A 20,113-nucleotide genomic window follows, 5' to 3' on the forward strand; every position below is an offset into this window, starting at 1 on the left:
GACATTGAGCATCTCTTTATGTGTCTTTTGGCCATGAGTATTTCCTCTTCTGAGAAGTGTCTGTTCAAGTCCTTTTCACATTAAAATTGGATTGGCTATCTTTTTGTTGTTGAGTTGAACAATCTCTTTATAAATTCTGGATACTAGATCTTTATCTGATATTTCATTTCCAAATATTGTCTCCCATTGTGTAGGCTGTCTTTTTACTTTCTTGATGAAGTTCTTTGATGCACAAAAGTGTTTAATTTTGAGGAGTTCCTGTTTATTTCTTTCTTCAGTGCTCTTGCTTTAGGTGTAAGGTCTATAAAACTGCCTCAAATTATAAGATTTATAATATATTTCCCTACATTTTCCTCTAACTGTTTTATGGTCTTAGACCTAATGCTTAGATCTTTGATCCATTTTGAGTTAACTTTTGTATAGGGTGTGAGATACGTGTGCTCTTTCATTCTTTTGCATATGGATATCCCGTTCCCTAGCACCATTTATTGAAGAGACTGTTCTGTCCCAGGTGAGTTGGCTTGACTGCCTTATCAAAGATCAAATGTCCATAGATGAGAGGGTCTATATCTGAACACTCTATTCAATTCCATTGGTCAGTATATCTATCTTTATGTCAGTACCATGCTGTTTTGATCACTGTGGCTTCATAATATGCCTTAAAGTCAGGCAGCGTGAGACCTCCACCTTCGTTTTTTTTTTCCTCAGATACTTTTAGCAATTCGGGGCACCCTGCCCTTCCAGATAAATTTGCTTATTGGTTTTTCTATTTCTGAAAAGTAAGTTGTTGAGATTTTGATTGGTATTGCATTGAATCTGTAAATCAATTTAGGTAGGATTGACATCTTAACTGTATTTAGTCTTCCAATCCATGAACACGGTATGCCCTTCCATCTACTTAGGTCTTCTGTGATTTCTTTTAACAGTTTCTTGTAGTTTTCTTTGTATAGGTCTTTTGTCTCTTTAGTTACATTTATTCCTAAGTATTTTATTCTTTTAGTTGCAATTGTAAATGGAATTCGTTTCTTGATTTACCCCTCAGATTGTTCATTACTAGTGTATAGAAACACTACAGATTTTTGAATGTTGATCTTGTACCCTGCCACTTAGCTGTACTCGTTTATTAGCTCTAGTAGTTTTGCTGTGGATTTTTCCGGGTTTTCGACATATAGTATCATATCATCTGCAAACAGTGATAGTTTTACTTCTTCCTTCCCAATTTTGATGCCTTGTATTTCTTTTTCTTGTCTAATTGCTCTGGCTAGAACTTCCAACACAAATGTTGAATAACAGTGGTGATAGTGGACATCCTTGTCTTCTTCCTGATCTTAGGGGGAAAGTTTTCAGTTTTTCCCCATTGAGGATATTAGCTGTGTGTTCTTCATATATTCCCTTTATCATTTTAAGGAAATTCCCTTGTATTCCTATCCTTTGAAGTGTTTTCAACAGGAAAGGATGTTGAATTTTGTCAAATGCCTTCTCTGCATCAATTGAGATGATCATGTGATTTTTCTGCTTTGATTTGTTGATATGGTGTTTTACATTAATTAATTTTCTTATGTTGAACCATCCTTGCATACCTGGGATGAATCCTACTTGGTCATGATGTATAATTCTTTTAATGTGTTGCTGGATTCGATTTGCTAGAATTTTAGTGAGGATTTTTGCATCTATATTCATTAGAGAGATTGGTCTGTAGTTTTCTTTTTTAGTAATATCTTTGCCTGGTTTTGGTATGAGGGTGATATTGGCTTCATAAAATGAATTAGGTAGCTTTCCCTCCACTTCAGTTTTTTTGAAGAGTTTGAGCAGGGTTGGTACTAATTCTTTCTGGAATGTTTGATAGAATTCACATGTGAAGCCGTCTGGTGCTGGACTTTTCTTTTTGGGAAGCTTTTGAATGACTGATTCAATTTCTCTACTTGTGATTGGTTTGTTGAGGTCATCTATTTCTTCTTGAGTCAAAGTTGGTTGTTCATGCCTTTCTAGGAAGTTGTCCATTACATCTACATTGTTGTATTTATTTGCATAAAGTTGTTCATAGTATCCTGTTATTAACTCCTTTATTTCTGTAGGGTCAGTGGTTATGGTCCTCTTCCATTTCTGATCTTATTTATTTGCATCCTCTCTCTTCTTCCTTTTGTCAATCTTGCTAAGGGCCCATCAATCTTATTGATTTTCTCATAGAACCAGCTTTGGGTTTTATTGATTTTCTCAATTGTTTTCATGTTCTCAATTTCATTTATTTCTGCTCTAATCTTTGTTATTTCTTTACTTTTGCTTGCTTTGCGATTAGTTTGCTGTTCTTTCTCCAGTTCTTCCAAGTGGACAGTTAATTCCTGTATTTTTGCCCTTTCTTCTTTTCTGATATAGGCATTTAGGGCAACAAATTTCCCTCTTAGCACTGCCTTTGCTGCGTCCCATAAGTTTTGATATGTTGTGTTTTCGTTTTCATTTGCCTCGAGATATTTACTGATTTATCTTGTAATTTCTTCCTTGACCCACTGGTTGTTTAAGAGCGTGTTGTTGAGCCTCCATATATTTGTGAATTTTCTGGCACTTTGCCTATTATTGATTTCCAACTTCATTCCCTTATGATCTGAGAAAGTGTTTTGTATGATTTCAGTCTTTTTAAATTTGTTGAGACTTGCTTTGTGACCCAGCATACGGTCTATCTTTGAGAATGATCCATGAGCACTTGAGAAAAAGGTGTATCCTGCTGTTGTGGGGTGTGATGTCCTATAAATGTCTGTTAAGTCTAGCTCATTTATTGTAATATTCAAATTCTCTGTTTCTTTATTGATCCTCTTTCTAGATGTTCTGTCCATTGATAAGAGTGGGGAATTGAAGTCTCCAACTATTATGGTGGATGTGTCTATTTCCCTTTTCAGTGTTTGCAGTGTTTGCCTCATGTATTTTGGGGCATTCTGGTTCAATGCATAAATATTTATGATTGTTATGTCTTCTTGTTTAATTGTTCCTTTTATTAGTACATAGTATCCTTCTTTGTCTCTTTTAACTGTTTTACATTTGAAGTCTAATTTGTTGGATATTAGTATAGCCACTCCTGCTCTTTTCTGGTTGTTATTTGCATGAAATATCTTTTCCCAACCTTTCACTTTCAACCTATATTTATCTTTGGGTCTAAGATGTGTTTCCTGTAGACAGCATATAGAAGGATCCTGTTTTTTAATCTATTCTGCCAGTCTATGTCTTTTGATTGGGGAGTTCAATCCATTAACATTTAGTGTTATTACTGTTTGGGTAGTACTTTCCTCTACCATTTTGCCTTTTGCATTTTGTATGTCATGTCTAATTTTCCTTCTTTCTACGCTCTTCTCCACACCTCTCTCTTCTGTCTTTTCGTATCTGTCTCTAGTGCTTCCTTTAGTATTTCTTGCAGAGCTGGTCTCTTGGTCACAAATTCTCTCAGTGACTTTTTGTCTGAAAATGTTTTAATTTCTCCCTCATTTTTGAAGGACAATTTTGCTGGGTATAGAATTCTTGGTTGGCAGTTTTTCTCTTTTAGTAATTTAAATATATCATCCCACTGTCTTCTCACCTCCATGGTTTCTGCTGAGAAATCTACACATAGTCTTATTGGGTTTCCCTTGTATGTGATGAATTGCTTTTCTCTTGCTGCTTTTAAGATCCTCTATTTCTCTTTGACCTCTGATATTCTGACTAGTAAGTGTCTTGGAGAATGTCTATTTGGATCTATTCTCCTTGGGATAGCTGCACTTCTTGGATCTGTAATTTTAGGTCTTTCATAAGAGTTGGGAAATTTTCAGTGATAATATCTTCCACTAGTTTTTCTCCTCTTTTTCCCTTCTCTTCTCCTTCAGGACCCCCACAACACGTATATTTGTGCGCTTCATATTATCATTCAATTCCCTGAGTCCCTGCTCATATTTTCCCATTTTTTCCTTATAGTTTCTGTATCTTATCGGATTTCAGATGTCCCGTCCTCCAGTTCACTAATCCTAACCTCTGTCTTCTGAAATCTACCATTGTAAGTTTCTATTGTTTTTTTCATCTCTTCTACTGTACCTTTCATCCCCATAAATTCTGTGATTTGTTTTTTCAGACTTTCCATTTCTTCTTTTTGTTCATTCTTTGCCTTCTTTGTATCCTCCCTCAATTCATTGATTTGGTTTTTGATGAGGTTTTCCATGTCTGTTCGTATATTCTGAATTCATTGTTTCAGCTCTTCTATCTCATTTGAACTATTGGTTTGTTCCTTTGACTAGGCCATATCTTCAATTTTTCTGGTGTGATTTGTTATTTTTTGCTGGCATCTAGACATTTAATTACCTTAATTGGTTTATTCTGGTGATTGCTTTCACTTCTCATCTAGGGTTTTCTTGCTAGATGAATTTGTTGTCTATCTGTTCTTTGACCTTCAGTTCAGCTTTTTCTGGACCTCTAGCTTAGGTTTTGTTTAACAGGGGATAATTTTTCAGTTCTTGTTTTCTTGTTTCTTGCCCTGCTTGTATGGCGCCTTTTCCCTCCCCATCCTTAGTAGGATCTACGTAGGTATTATAGACTCCAGCCAGGTTTTCCCGGACTAAACTGGCCTCCTATCAGGGGCAAGGAGTCACCTGCTTCAGTTTTCCCTGAGGGTGAGACCCAGCAGGTTAAAAGACTTTCCTGTGAAGTCTCTGGGCTCTGTTTTTCTTATCCTGCCCAGTATGTGGCGCGTCTGCCTGCGGGTCACACCAGCAAACGATGTTGCAGCACTTTTGACTTTGTAAGACTCTCCCTGCTGGGGGCGTGGTGGAGACGGAGGAGAGGTTGTAGGCTGGTTTTAATGGCTTCAAATTGCCAAGCCCTGAGGTCTGAATTCCTTGAGGGAGGGATTCCACCTGAGTTGGGCTTCACCTCTCTCCTGGGGAAGGCACAGGTGGAAAACAGCACTGAAAGCAACCCATTTCTGCCTATACCTGGGGCAGTTGCAGCCTGAGAAGTCCCACTGCTGAATCCAGAGGCTGCCAAGTCTCCGTAGAGACACAGCCACTAAAGCCTCCATTTCCTCCCCTTTCCTCTTTTTCCGTGAGCCCAATGAGCAACCTCTGCCTTGACCAGGTTTAGAGTCTCTTTCCTTTCCCTCTGGGAAGTTGCCTGTGGGGGAGGGGCGCCGGGCGCCAGCTGCTGTGGCTTGGGGATCTCACGGTTTTGGGGGGGCTTGCAGCCGGTTCAGCTGGTCCCGACTGGGGTACGCTGTCTGTCCTGTCACTGACGTGGCCCCAGGAGCTGTTCTGTACTGTTTCTGGTTATTTAGTGGTTGTTCTGGAGGACGAACTAAAACGCGCACATTGCTAAGCCGCCATCTTGGCCCACTGGAAGGTTTTTAAGAAGGATTCAGAAGAGACAGGTTCTCTTCCTGCTTCAGCCAGTGAGCCTCTCCTGTGGAGTTTGTTGCAACCTTCATTATAGTTACCAGCTTATGGCCTGTTCCACAGACCTTGGATTTTATGCTCCCACAGTTACATGAGACACTTTTATAAATTTTATATCTATGGATATTTCCTGTGGATTCTGTTTCTATAGAGAACCCTAGCTAATACGGATCCTATTCACTGGGGTCTCACTTTCTGGAAGCCTGGAATTTTCCAGACCATCAATTTCTCTTTTCTTTGTACCCAAAAGTTCAGTTCTCAACTTATTTCTTTCCTGTCACATTTTACTATAAGCTACAAGGAACAGCCAGACTGCATTTTCCACACTTAGTTTAGAAATTTCTCCTGCTAAATATCTAAGTTCATCACTCTCAAATTCTGTCTTCCATCCACAAAGAATGCCTTCCAGTTAGCAACAACACGTTCATCATTTCTGTCTAAAGCCTTATCAGAAGTATCCTTAGAGTCTACATTTCTACCAATAGTTTCCTCAAAGCCTTCTAGGCCTTCTCTATCAAGACCCTCACAACTCTTCTGGAATCTTCCCTTTATCCATTTTTTGGGGTGGGTGCATGGTCAGGGAATCAAACCCGAGTCTCCCGAATGGAAGGTGGGCATTCTAACCCCTGAACTACCCGTGCACACTCCCTTATCCTTTTTAAAAGCTGTTTCAACATGTTTGGTATTTGCAAACTGCAGCACCACACTTCTCTAGTACCCAAATCTGTATTCATTGTTAAGCTGAAATGGAATGGCTTTTATAAAGGGAATTTATCAAGCTACAAGTTTACAGTTCTAAGCCTATGAAAATATCCAAACTAAGGCATCCAGGAAAAGATACCTTAATTCAAAAATGGCCAATGGGTCTGGAACACCTCTGTCAGCTGGGGAGGCATGTGGCTAGCATCTGTTGGTCCCTTGCTCCTGGGCTCTGTGGCTTTCAACCTCTGTTTCCTGTGGGGGTTCCTCATTTGGCGTCCGTGGGCCTTCACTTGGCTCCTCTGGGAAACAAACTCTAGGTTCTGGCCTGCTCAGCATCTCATGGGAAGATACACAGCAACATCACTGGGCCCTGCATCTCCAAACGTCCAGGTCTCGTGTCAGCTCTGTCACCTCTCAAGTGACTGCCCTCCAAACATCCACTTCTGCTCTGCTTTGAGCGCGCTCCAAATTTTTTCCTCTTTTAAAGGATTCCGGTAAACTAATCAAGACCCACCTGGAATAGGTCTAGTCACATCTTTATCTAATCAAAAGTTTCCACCCTACAATATTGAACCAGGATTAAAAGAAATGGCTGCCCCCAAAAGATTGAATCAGGATTGAAACATAGCTTTTCTGGGGTATATAATACTTTCAAATTGGTGCAACTAGCATATTCACTTATGTAACCACATTAAATACAATTATCAAGTTTAAGAAATTTAACATTGATATAAAACACACAGTCTATATTCCAATTTTTTCAATTGTACCAAATAATGTCCTTTTGGGGATTTTCTCCTCCGTTATAAGATCCAATTCAGGACCATGTATTGCATTTAATTGTCAATGTCTCATTGGTCTCTCTCTGTTTTTTAGATTGTAATTTGCATTTTCTTGATGACTAAAGATGTTGAATACTTTTCTTGTGCTTATTCACCATTCGTATATGTTCTTTTGTAATGTATGTGTTCAAATCTTTTCTCCATTTTTTTTAGAAATTGGTAATTTGTCAGATCAATGGTTTACTTATCTATTTGGCTTACTTTTCCATTTTGTTAGTGGTGTCTTTTGATGAGCAAAAGTTTTCAATTTTCATGTTTATCTTTTTTTTCTTTCAAGGTTTTTTATTTTCTATGACTTAAACTTCTGCCTACCTCCAAGTCTTGAAGATGTTCTTCTGAATTTTAATCTAAAAGCCTTAAGATTTTCACTTTTATGATTTAGGTCTATGATCCATCTTGAATGAACTTCTGTGTATGGTATAAGGTAGGGATCAAGAGTCATTTATTTTCCCATAGAGATTTTCAGTTTTTTCAACATCGTTTGTTGAAAGACATCCCTTTCTCCACTGGATTACTTTGACGCCTTTGTCAAAATCAAATGACCTTTAAGTGCAAGTCTATTTCTGGTTCTCTAGTCTGTTCCATCTGTTTGTCAATTCTTAAGCTCTTACCACACTCTTTTGATTACTGTAGCTAACAAGTCTTGAAGTAAAGTGGTATAAATCCTTCAGTATTGGGAGTTTTAAAAGCTCCCCAGGTGATACTAATGTGCAGCTAAAATTTGAGAGCTTTGAGAACATTCTAATGTGTTCTCAAAGGCCCAGCTCTCTCTGTCACCATCCTTTAGACCTACATGAAAAACCAATTATTATACTTGATCCTACCTCCTTAATGCCTCTAGAATTCTTTTCTTCCTCTCCAATTCTATCACTAGTGCATTAGTTAAAAACATCATTTCTCACCTGGCTCCCTATCCCTTCTAAGAAAGAAAAAAATGCTAAGTCTTTAGTGTGACACACAAAAGCCTTTGTGACATACCCAGTACCCTCCCAAAAAGTACCTCAAACTTCATCCATACCACATTTTTCAGTTTCCCAAATGTTTTAAACTTACTCCTTTAGCCTCTCCTCCTTCCTACCTAAAATACCCTTTCCTACTTTCCTCACTTGTCATCTCCTTCGTCTCTTTCAACATTTATCCTGTCTTCACATGTCCTGCTCTGGCCTGATCCCTTCATCTATAATAAGTGTCCCTTCGGGGTTCTCAGGGCCCTCTGTGCATGTCTTTATCATAGGTTTCAGGTCCTGTGCTGTGACTGTCAATTACCTGTTGAGCAACCCCACTCATCTGTGAGCTTCTTGAAGCCTGAGAGGGTGTGTTTCAATCTCTTGTCCCTAGTGCCTTGTAATGTGCCTGGCAGGTGACATACCCAATGAATGTTTATTAAATGAGTGAAACATGGGCACAAATCTGCACTATGATTGGGGGCCGATTCTTTCATCTCTCTGAGGGTCTATTTCCTTATCTACCAACTGGAAATAACCCCTACGTCACAAGGTGGTTAAAAGGCTTAAGGAAGTGAATCCATATAAAATTCACTGCATGTGCCTGGCACTTGTAAAGTACTCAATAATTGTTGGCGCTCTTCCCTCTTTCCAGTTTCCACCAGACCCTTCAAAGATACCCCTTCCTGTGCACACTTCTAGTACTGACCACTAGGTGGTATCAGTTTGTGGTCTGAAATTCAGTCCCAGAGCTGCCCCATTATTGCCCTATCCCAGACCCTGTTGTACCCAGGCAGAAAAGGGAGGGGGAGGGAGGGTTTTTAACAATTTGCTGATGGGGGGGGGGATTGGGGGGAGAGTGGTCCAAACTTTTTTGCCCACTCTCAGCTTTCTAGGTCTCCCAGTAATGGATTGTAGAGAATTCCTCCTTGATTTCCCATGACTTTCACCAAATTCCATCTCCCAAATTTCAGGACAGAAAAACCTTCCTAAGAACAGCAGTGGGAAGAAAGAGGAGAAACTGAGGCAGAGAGGGACTGAATGATGAATACTATAAGAGAAAAGATAGGGAAGTGAGATTGCTCACAGTCATATCCCATCTGACATCAATTATTTATGACTGTCTCTTCCTCCAGGTCAGGTACCCCTAGTCCTAACATTCCTGCCAGCCTCCCTACAAACTAATCAAGAACTGCTAAGCCCAGGTAGATACAAAGAAGTAAAAGACATGGTCCCTGCCCTCAAGGAGTTTATAGTCTGGTGGTGGACCCTGGACCCATATGATCGAGCGCTAAACTCTGGGGCCGGAGGTTACCATGAGTGCAAGTTTAGAACAGATAGATAGGCAGAGATAGAGTAATAGGAAAGTTTTTCTGAAGAGGGCAGAAAGAAGCTGGGGAACAGTTTAACAAAGGCTCAGGTAGAAAGAGCATTTTCTTCTCCTAGAGACACCCTCAGCAGTCCACATACGGGAAACTACCCAGGTGCCCAACCATCCCAACAGATTATGGAGTGTCCAAGCAAGGAGATCCCAAGTGGCCAATATAAAGAATGAGCTTGACATGTAAGTATAATACAGAAAGGAATCAAGATGAGTTCATTGAACAAAGCAAGGTATAGGACAGTATAATATTGTAGGAGCTCATTTGTGTTATTTAAAGATATTCATTAATATTTGTCTAACGTTAAAAAAAAAGAAGACCAAAGAAACTATTAGCAGCGGTTACTCTGGGGACGTGGCTGAGGAATGGGAGTGTGGAAGAGTGGCAAGTTTGCTTTTCACCTGTACCTTTCTATCCTCTTTGAGTTTTTAAAACCACTAGGCATGCACTTCTTTTTTTTTTACAATATAAAGTTCTTAAAAAATAAATACACATTCACATTTAGGAAACAGCAGGAGCGAGGAGGTAGCCAGAGGTCAGTGTTGATATGCTGGCTGAGGCCAGATTTTGAAAGGCCGTGACTGTCTGGGAGAAGCTTTCACACTTGACTCAGTTGCCTATAAATACCCAGGAGAGGGTCACCAGCAAGGGAGAGACAGGGAGAAGGCCGAGTTTTAAGACGATTCACAGGTATAAGACAGATGGAAGGGAAAGGAATGAGGCTGCCCCCTCGGGCCACACAGTCACTCAGATACCTTTTTCCTTTCAAAGCTGCAAGAAGTCCGATTCCACCTGATTTCACTTGGATTGGAATGTTCCGAGGGGGCCCTGGGAGAGGGAGGAATCTAGTAGCGTTCATTAAAAAGCATTTAGTGAGTCCCTGCCAGGAGTTAGGCCATGAGGTCCGCATACAAGGATGAATAAGACCCCAGCCCCTCTGGAGAAACTTTCTCATGCAGTGGAAATGGAGGAAATCTGAGATATATTTCCAAGGAAAAAATGACAAGCCTTGAACACAGGCTTGCAAAGCAGCAAAGAGGGCTCGAAAGAATCCCTGGTTTTGGTAAAGGTCAAGTTCTTTCTGGAGTCCTCTCGTGCTCCCACTGCCACTAACAATTTTTTCATGCTGTCCCTGTAAGGGAAAGACTGGAGTGAGGACTTGGGACCTTTTTTGACTAGATTTTTAGGAAGGGAGAAGGGTGCAGCAACTGTTACTCATCTCTAAGGTTGATTTCCTGCTGCCAGTGTCTCCAGCCCCAGGTCTCTGAACTCTTGACTTCCACACATCCAGAAAGTCAGATACCAAGGATACTGCCTGAAGACACCACCCAGAAGGGGGCAGTAGCCAGAAGCACCTTCTCGGACTCGGGGAACCCCCAGCGCCTTCAGGACTCAAAGTAGCATTCCCGTACAGGCTCCGGGCTGGGGACAAAGGTCTCTCAGCAGACACCCCCTTAGAACCCCACGCTGGAAGCAGAGAGGTGCAGAGTCTCTCCTCTGACTCCAAATCCCTGGTGCTCAGGAATCTAAAACCCTGACTTGGTGGGAAGCCAGCCAGAAGATTAGAACAAAACAAAACAAAACCAAAAAAACAAAACAAAATGAGCCTCAACCTCTTGGGGGCGAAGGGGGGTGGCCCTTCCTCAACGCCACCCGCTAGTGACTCACCTCCCTCCAAACCAGAGCCTGCCCCTCCCGCGCCCGGTGCCAGGCGAGCAGGGCGGGGCGGGTGCTAAGGTGGGCTCCATCCCCGAGCCCTCGGCAGGCGGACAAGCTCTGGCGTGTCCCCGCGGGTGTCCCTGTTTACTCCGAACCCCGGAGCGACCAGGGGGCGGGCCCTCGCGGCCCCTCCTCCACCCGCCCCCCTCCGCCGCAGGCCCCAATCCCGGTCCCGGTATTACAAAGTCTCCAAATCAAAGCCCGGCCTCTCCCCACACCTTCCCGGCGGACTGGCGGCCCCGCCCCCACCCTAGGCGGGGGAGGCCTCGTCAGCAGACCTCGGAGTCTTGGACACCCCCAGCCCTGGGAAGTTGGGGGGGGGAATGAAATCCTAGGGTACGACTCTGAGTTTCTAAGAGGAGCGGCTCTCCTCGCCCACTGCCCATCTCCCCACTTCGCCCGTTCAGCTCTCTGGAGCGCAGAGCAAGGGGCCACTCAGGGGAGAGGGCGCTGCGGGTCCCAAATGGACTGGCGGATGCCCGGGACCCCCACACTCCGACCGCTTCAGAGCTCAAGTCTCGGTGCTCCTCCGACTCCCCCTCCCCAGGGCAGCGCGCCAAACCGGCGCATGCGCACTGCCAGGACTGCCGCGTAGCTCTTTCTACAACCCCCCCCCCTACACTTTTTCTTTCCCCGCCCCTTCCCTCCCTCCTTCGCTCCTCTCCCGGTCCCCTCCCTCTCCCCCCTCGGCCCCCCCGCAGCATCTCAGTCCAAGGAACAGCGGTGTGAGCTCCGGGCCCGTGCACTGAGGAGGCGGAAACGAGGGGAGCCCCCAGAGCTCCATCAGGCCCCTTTCAAGGGCTCCCCCACCCGGTCCACGCCCCCTACCTTCCCCCCTCCCCGCCTCCTCCCAATTGTGCATTTTTGCAGCCGGAGGCGGCTCCGAGATGGGGCTGTGAGCTTCGCCCCGGGAGGGGGAGAGAAGAGCGAGGAGAACAGCAGGGGGTGAGGGGTTTGGATTTGGGGGCAGAGGGCGCACCCCCGTCAGCAGGCCCTCCGCAAGGGACTCCCAACTCTGCCTCTTCACCTACACCCCTGGTGCGCTTTGCCAAAGGAAAGGATCAGAATAGCGGAGAAGAAGAGGGGAAGGAGGAAAAGGGGGGATCCCCCCAAATGGGGGGGCGAAGACAAGAAGTAGCAGGACCCGGGGGGAGGGAGCTGCTGCTTGCATCAGCCCACATCATGCTGACCCCGGCGTTGCTGCTGCTGCTGCCCCTGCTCTCAGCTCTGGTCGCGGCGGCTATCGACGGTGAGTGAGATTCCGCGGCCCCCTTGGACCCCCGGGGACACCCCCTCCCCAGCCCCCACTCCTGCGTAGAGCCGGGGAACAGAGACGTGGGAGGGGGTGTCTTTTGTTATCCCAGTCCAGCTGACACAGCAGCGGCCCCACTGGGGGCGGGGATGGGGGTATGATTTGGGGGGATGGGGGCCTGGGCAAATGATGCTTCAGGGACCCCCCAGCCCAGACAAAGACCAGAGGCCTGGGTAGGGAGATGAGGGCTCCCCCTTTCTGATCCTGAGATCCAAAGGCCTTCTATTCCTATCTCTGTCCGGGAGGGCCTCTGCCTCCCCTTCATCCTGCATCCCCCTCCCCAATCTGAATTGTGAAGGAATCTTGGTTTGCAATGTGCGGCTGCAAAAGGGGGCGGGGGTGGGGGGGGTGGGGTTCTGCCTTGGCCTCTGAAGCTGAAGAGGGTAGCAGGGCCAGGGATGCCCTGCTGGGCGGAGGGCAGGCAGGCCCAAGAAGGCTGTGGGTGGGGAGAGGGAGGGCCATGGGGAAGGCCCCCTGCTTGGGTGTGGAATCTGGGCCCGGGAGCCCAGGCCTGGAGGCCTGGATCCAGGATCCAGCAGGGCGCCTGCCTGCGTTCTGGAGTCGGCACTTCCTGGCCTCAGGACTTCTGTCAGTAGCCTGGGAAGAGCTGTACTGGGGGGCTAAAGGGGTGCAGGGGATGCTTTGTGACTTTGAATTTTCCTTCTTAATTCCTGGGAGGTTTGAGATGAAAAAACGTCATATGTCATCATTGGGGAAGGGTACTGAAGAATGGCCTGGAATGCTGGAGTGGGGGTGGGGGGACTGCTTTCTCCCTGGCTTCTGGCTTGATCACAGTTGGGTCTAGAAGGAGAGTTGGAGGGTGGGTTAGGTTTATAGCCATACCCCCATACCCCAATTCCCTGATCCTTTGGTAAATGTGTTTATTTATCCCACCTTACCTCAACCAGATATATACATACTTTGTATACTGCAGAGTTAGGTTTCTGCTAGAACGAACAGTGTCCCTTTGGGGAAACGGGATGCACCCTCTGGCCTTTTTCTGTCAGCTGTTTTTTTTTCCCTTTTACTTGTGACTCACTTGTTCAAGTCTTGCCCAAGATTTGTGCTGGGGTTATGGGTTTGGGCCCGGGGACTGGGCCGGATACCATCATGCAACAAGCAATTGTCCTCCTTTCCCTTACCTCCCCCTCCTCCTCCATCTTCTGAATTTTGCCAGGTTGTGATTGGGAAAGTTTTTCCCTGAAACCAGATTATCTCTCCCTCTCCTGCCCTCCCTGGAGCTTGCTTCACTTGGGGGAGGGGTTTATGGGGTCAGGAAGCAACGATGCCCAGAATACTGAGGATATGTGTAGTGGCCCTCAGTTATCCCATCCAGGGCTCTGTTTCTTTGCACCCCCTCCCACTCCCTCAATTATCAGTCCAAGAGAAAGAAAGGCACTCTGCCCTGAATATCCTCTAGACCAGCCTTCACAGCCAGCCTTTGCCCATGACTCCCTCAGTCATGCAAGTTCTTGCCTCTGTTTCTCAGCTCTGTAGGTTGGGAGGGGAAACTGAGGCAGAGAGATTTTAGTGCTGCAGTTCTGGGAATGGATAGGGAAAAAATATATATATATATATATATTTTTTAGTATGGAAAGAGAAAGAGAAAGACCCATCAGGAACCCCATGAAAGAGGGTGGACAGAGTTAGGCAAAAGCAAGGGGTCTCTGTGGAAAGCAGAAAAGGCCCCCAGCCTGACCAGGAATGGGCTCCAGGTAGCTTCACTCCCAGAGTTCTAAAGGGCTGTAATCACCACCTCAAGCTGGCTCCTCCTTCAAGAAGGAGGAAGATGGGATAAGTTTTCCTTAACTATCTCCCTATCCTTCCTTAAAATCCCCTGCTGCAGCCCCAGCTCACACCTCTTCCCAAAGTCCTAGAAAGAGGACCCCTCCCCCAAAGCACACCGTGACTCTCATCCTGGGAATGGGACTGGTGCGATGAGGTCCACCCCATGGACAGGGCTGGGGAGTGGACCGGTGACTGCCCAGAACTGTGCCACCATCTGTCTTTATCCTGGGGCAACCAAAGGGTCCTCTCATCCTTACCCCACCCTCATGCTTCAGGTGCACACCCTGAGCTTTCTCCTTTGCTTCCAGAGAAGGACGCCCCCTGGCTTGGTCCTAACCTCCCTTCCTCCTGCTCTCACAGGCCCTGCTGCTTTCCCTGCACAGGGGCCTCCCCCTCTCCTCTGTGCCTAAATCCACCCTACAGTCCTCTCTGGGGAGTCGTGTTAGTTCCCACTAGTACTCAGTGCTGGTGCTGCTGGGGAGGATGGAGAGCCAGATGGGATGGCGAATGGGAAGAGGGGTTTTCGAGGGTCTGGTTGAAATCAGGGAACGCTGTGTAATGGGAAGGACAGCCCCAGGCAGACGTGGGTTGCGGGGAAATGCTGACATCTTTCCTCTCTTCCTACTCCTCTCCACCCATCTCTGAACCCGTCGGGGTATTACCAGTTAGCAGGCAAGGTGGACCGTTGAAGTGAGTTATGAGGTTGGGGTGTTACCCTTCGATTCCTTAGAAGGTTGCAAACCCTTTCTCTTCGGGTCAGACCTAAATCCTAGATCGTCCCCCCTGACCCTCACTTTTCAAAGAGGGGTTTATGTAGAACGTTCATTTTGGGGTTGGAAGAATACTTTGATGTTGGGGCTATATCACATAACTACCTTTTTTTCCAATCCTGCTCACCTTCCCTCTCCTTCCATTTTCTCCTTATTTTTGCCCTCGAAAACTCTCCCATTACTGTATCGCCCAAAGATGTCAGCCAGAGCCTTGGCTAGAGCCAAATCCTGCCTAAATCCCCCTTTCCTTCCCTTTGGGAAGTCCTTCCTTATTCCATCTAACTCTCCTCTAGCTTTGGTTTGGGGGCTCTCTGTTCTTGGGAAATCTGGGTGCAGTTGAGTGGGATGCACGAAGGTCCTTGCCTTGGCACTCTGGGTGCCGGGTGTGAGCCTTTGGGGAACCCAGTCTCCCTACACACTCACACACACAGAGCCCACTTTGTGTTCTGTCCCAGATTTCACCCGGGTTAGCAGGATCCTGCATTGTTTGGAGAAGGAAGCAGTTGGCTCTGGAGTGCTTCCGGAGCAGTGGCCCCAGGCTCCCATGTAAAACCACCCTGGGAAAGACTTGGGAAGTGAGGGGGCATTGGGGAGAGGAGTAGGAGGGGAAGCTGTTGTCCCTCTTGCTCCCCCAGGGAAGGTGAGGGTCTCCCCGGGCCCTAGCTTCCCTGCTAGAGGAGCTCCAGTCTTCGTCTCCCCCTTCCTCCTGACTCCATGGGAGGCAGTGGTCCCCATTCTGGGTCTCCCTTGGGTCAGATGCAGCTACGGCAGGGGCATTATGTCCCCAGCCCAGGGTGTATGCTGCCTTCCACCCTACTCGGAGCTTCAGGGAGGTTGTCATTCTCTGGGTTCATCCCAGGGCAACTGTGTCATTGTCTTGGCAGCCTCTGGGCTAAGATCCTTCCTGCCTTTTTTTGCCTCTGTCTGTCGTTGGTTTGAGCTGCCTTGGCCACGCAGAACCCCTCTGTTTCTTCTCCTCTCGGCTCAACTCTCTTATTGCCCATCCTCCATGGTATTCTCTGTCCTGTCTCTTGGTCTCTGTCACTTGTCTTATATGTCTCTGCCTGTTGCCATTCACTTCCATCGGGCCTCTTGGTACCCTGAGAACTACCTGGGAGCAGGAGTGTCTCCTGGGCCTTCCCACATGCTCCCCAGCTCCCATCATCATTTTGGAGTTGTTCTTTCCCTCCCTGGCCAGACCCAAGAAGGTCTGGTTCAGTGGTGAAAGCTCCCCCTCCACTTTCCTCCAAGTTCCTCTCTCTCTTTTCCCCTCCACTAATTTTTGGGAATGGATTTCGGAGAGAATGTTTCTGGAAGAAGGGAACTTGATCTCCTTTGTGGGCTGAGTAAGAGGAAAGAGGGAGGTGTCTCAGAAGGAAGGAAGGAGGTTAGACTTCTGTAGGAACTTCCTCATGCGCCGGAGCCTGAGAACAGGAGAAAGATGGGGAGAATGAGTCAGGAACTTAGAGCTTTTACTTCTAGTAAGCATAGGCCCTGTGTGTGGGAGGTGGGGGGCGGGGGGGTGGGGAAGGCGGCTAATAAAGCCTGGCGAGAGATATGGTGACCTCTGGAGGCATTTGAAGGGTCTGGATTTTATTTGTGGGGAAAGGAAAAGATGGTGGAGAAGTCACGGTCCAGGCTAATGTCCTGCTGAGTCAATATTGACTCAGGATGAAGGGGGAGACCCTTCTCCCCTCCCTGCGGTTCAAGCCACCCTGTCTGTCCTTCTGTCCAGGCCACAAAGCAGAGGCCCAGACTCAGGAATGACAAAAATGTGTCTGAGCCTCACTGAGCTGCAGGAAGGAGCCAAGGGGTAACACCCAAAATACATAAAATGAAGTGAAAAGCCCTAGGTTTGGGTCTGCAAGGCCTTCGCCGCCCCACCCCCATGTGTTTATAAGTTCAGGTTCTGGCAGGCTCTGTCCCCCACCCCCACCCCCCCCAGCGACCCCCTGGCTCCTCTGTCCCCTCAGATATATCTCATGATCCCCCTTCAACAACCTCCCCCACCCCGTGCACGCGCACGCGCGCCCACACACACACACACACACACACACACACACACACACACACACAGTTTCTCCCTCTTCCCTGTCTGCTCTTGGAAAGGGTCTCGAGGGTCTCCTGCATGCTTTCCCTGTCTCCTTGTCCTTGTCCCTTGGGAAGGACCATCTGAGCCTTCACCTCTCTTCCTCCTCCTCACTGCTCCCACAGGCTTGGGGAATGATGGGCCCATCTCCTCTGGAGAAGACTCCTTGAGGGGTCTGTGCTTTCTGTGGCCCTCTCTTCTCTGACCAGGCACTTGCCAGCCCCCCTTCCCTACTCCCCAAGGTCCCAAAACAGGACAGAGGGTGGGAGCCAAGGTCCCAGTGAGGCAGTGGGGTCCGTGTTGTGTCTGGATGCACACCCAACCCTACACCTCCTCTCCTGGCTCCAGCTTGTGGTGGCCCTGGGGGCCATGGCTGGGCTGGGCGCCTGGGTCTGGGCGGGGGGTGGGGGCGGGCAGGGGTGTTGACCAGAGTTAGCATGGCGGTCACACTCATCTCCAGGCAAAGCTGAGAACAGACGGCCCTGTGTCCTGTGTTCTGCCTCAGCCTCGCTCGCTCTCCTCCTTTCTCCTCTCCTCCTTCCTCTCCCTCCTCTCGTCCCTCCTCGTCCAAGACCCATGCTTGTCCCCTGGGTCTCCTCCACGCACAGCACTAGACCACTACCACCTCCAAGGTCCCTCTCTGCATCCCCAGTGACAAGAGAGCCAAAACCTTCTCCCTACCGTTGCCTTCTAAATCTGACCCCTTCGCCATGGCGGATGAGTGCGCTTACTAATCCCCTGGCCCCTCAGTCTCCTCATCTGTGAAATGGGAATCACCATGGTGCCCACATCACGGGGTGGAGAGGATCTAAATATCTTTGGGAAGCCCCAGTGCTGGGGGCGGGTTTGGCCACTAGCTGCTGCCCACTTTCTTTCGGGCAGGGTTGTTGCCTCGTCTAAACTGCAGGCCACAAAGGTGGCTTTTCCGGGTGCTGGGCTCAACTGCAGAGGGCTCGGCGGAAGGCTGGGGTGTTGGCTGCTGACCCCCAGCAGCTCCCGGGTCCCCACCCCCAGCACAGCTCCCTCCCAGCCCAGAGCCAGGCTTCCCTTGGCTGTGTAGACTGCCCCAAAGTAAGGTATTTGTTTTGTTCCTCCCCTCTCCCCGTGAAGGAAATCAAAGACAGGCCTCAGCCTCCTAACTTAAGATTCCCGGGGCTTTCTCCTGTTAGGGAGGAAGGAAGTCCTTTTGCCTATCTCTCCTCCATCCTTGGGTGCTTGTGCTGCCCTGGCCCTTGGGAGATGTGCCCTCACCCCACCCCTGGGCCCGAGTTGATGCTGCTGTTGGGCCAGGGGCCCTGAGCCGTCCTCTTCCTTTCGCTCCCCACTCCCCTCCGTCAGAGAGAGAGAGAGAGAGAAAGAGAGAGAGAGAGAGAGAGAGAGAGAGAGAGCACATCTGGTTTGTGAATCTCTCTCATTCCAGCTTTCGGAGTTTGCCAGCTGCTGTTTCCTCTGTCGAGTTCAGGCCAAAAATGGGGGTGGGGGACAGTCAGGAGACTAAGTGAGGGCCAGAGCGGGGGTGGGGGGACCAAGGCTGGGACGTGGAGTGGAGGGGAGGTCCGAGTGACCAACCAGTGACCTCAGACCCTGTCTGCAGAACCTGACCCCGGGACAGGCATCCCGTGGAGGACTGAAGAAATGCGGTGAAGCTTAGGGTGGCGTAGGGGTCCGTTTCTGGGCTCCAAACATCCCATCTGCCTCCGAGTCCGTTCCAGCCCCCCCAGCCGCCCAGCCGGCTTCGGCTGGCCAGGGGAAGAGGACGGTTCTCCGGCATGCTAACTAGGCTGGCAGACTGTGTTTCCCGGGAAGACCTCACAGCTGGCCCAGTGGGGCAATGAACTCAGCATTATCCACCTCCTCAAGGGGCCTTTATTCCCGGCTCGCGGTGGGGGTGGGGGGGTGTAGGAGATGGAGACTCTGGGTGGGGGGGCCTGGCGGGGCCATCCTTGATGTGTTTCCTGAACTCGGCTCTCATCTTGGCCAGGGGCCTGAGTGCCACCCACTCTGCTAGAGATGTGGATTAGGGTGGGGGGGGCAGGCATCTGCCAGACCCTAACCCTCCCTGCTCAGAGCTCCTAGGCTTTATTTACACCTCTGTCTTGCATTCGGGTTAGTGCAGAGCTGTCTTCCCAGGGGACTGGGAGCCCCTGAGAGGCAGAGGGGAGTCTCACTCCGCTTTGACACCCCCAATGCCTCGTGCAGTGTCTGCACAGAGCTGGCCTTCAGTGCATGCCAGCTGAACGGAAATGAAATTGACCCAGGCCGAGGAAAAGGCCATGAGGGGCTGGGACGCTGGGACCCCGGCGCTGGGTGCGGGTGCAGGTGGAAGGGGCACCTCTTTCCAGGCAGGAGGGACAGTTCCCGGATCTCTCTGTGGGAATGGCGAGGCTGGTGAAGGGATGCTGCACTGGTCGGTGCAGAGCTTGAAGCTCTGAACTGGACTTGAGTCTCCGTTCCATCACTTGCCAGGCAACTCACCCACCCTCTCTGCAGCTCAGTTTCCTAGTCTGTGAGATGGTGGGGTTAGTAGTACTTCCTTTGTCATTTTGTGGAGAGGATTAAATAAGATAATACATGGAAAGAACTAATTTACCACAGTGCCTGGCACATACTAAGCCCACAGTAAAAGTCAGCTGTTGCTGTTCTTAGTTTTTCCTTAGAGAATGGAGTAAGAGAGTGGGTCAAAAGCAGGGGAAGGAGGAACAGGCGATGGAGGGGAGGGGAGGGGCAGGAGACGTCCTGGAAACCAGCTCTTAGAGGCCATCCCAGTTCTGCCCCTGTCTCTGCTCCTCTCCAGCTCTCTCATCCTAAGCACTCTTTTAGGTGCCTTTTACCTATAAGGACATTTACTGAAAGTCCTAACTCGGGTCTAACCAGCAAGGGAGACTGCTGTCCCCTCTGCCCTGCTGTCCTGCCCCAGCTTTGCCCTCCTGTGCCTCTACTGTGGCGCTCCCTCTCTCTCTCTCTCTCTCTCTCTCTTTCTCTCTCTCTCTCTCTCACACACACACACACACACACACACGCACGCACGCATACACAGTTCCTGCTGGGGGCCTGGTGATTTGGAGGTGGAGATGTGCAGAATGATGGGTTCAAGGGAGCAGGAATGTCTCAGATAGGATAGAGAAGACCTGCTCTGGGCGTCTGCTGGGAGGGTGGGGGTGGGGTG

At 48.4% G+C, this 20,113-nt stretch overlaps 1 protein-coding gene across 1 annotated transcript in view; it reads left to right on the forward strand.

Annotated features, from left to right (window-relative positions):
• The first annotated feature begins 11,675 nt into the window (after positions 1–11,675).
• LRP1 (LDL receptor related protein 1) overlaps positions 11,676–20,113 on the forward strand; it is an 81,213-nt gene continuing 72,775 nt past the window's right edge. The window contains exon 1 of the mRNA XM_077111125.1: positions 11,676–12,237. Within this exon, the coding sequence (XP_076967240.1) occupies positions 12,102–12,237 (136 nt within the window). The 5' untranslated portion in view covers positions 11,676–12,101. The remainder of the gene's footprint in view (positions 12,238–20,113) is intronic.

The sequence above is a fragment of the Tamandua tetradactyla genome, chromosome 7, assembly GCF_023851605.1.
Source record: "Tamandua tetradactyla isolate mTamTet1 chromosome 7, mTamTet1.pri, whole genome shotgun sequence".
Taxonomy (NCBI): Eukaryota; Metazoa; Chordata; class Mammalia; order Pilosa; family Myrmecophagidae; genus Tamandua; species Tamandua tetradactyla.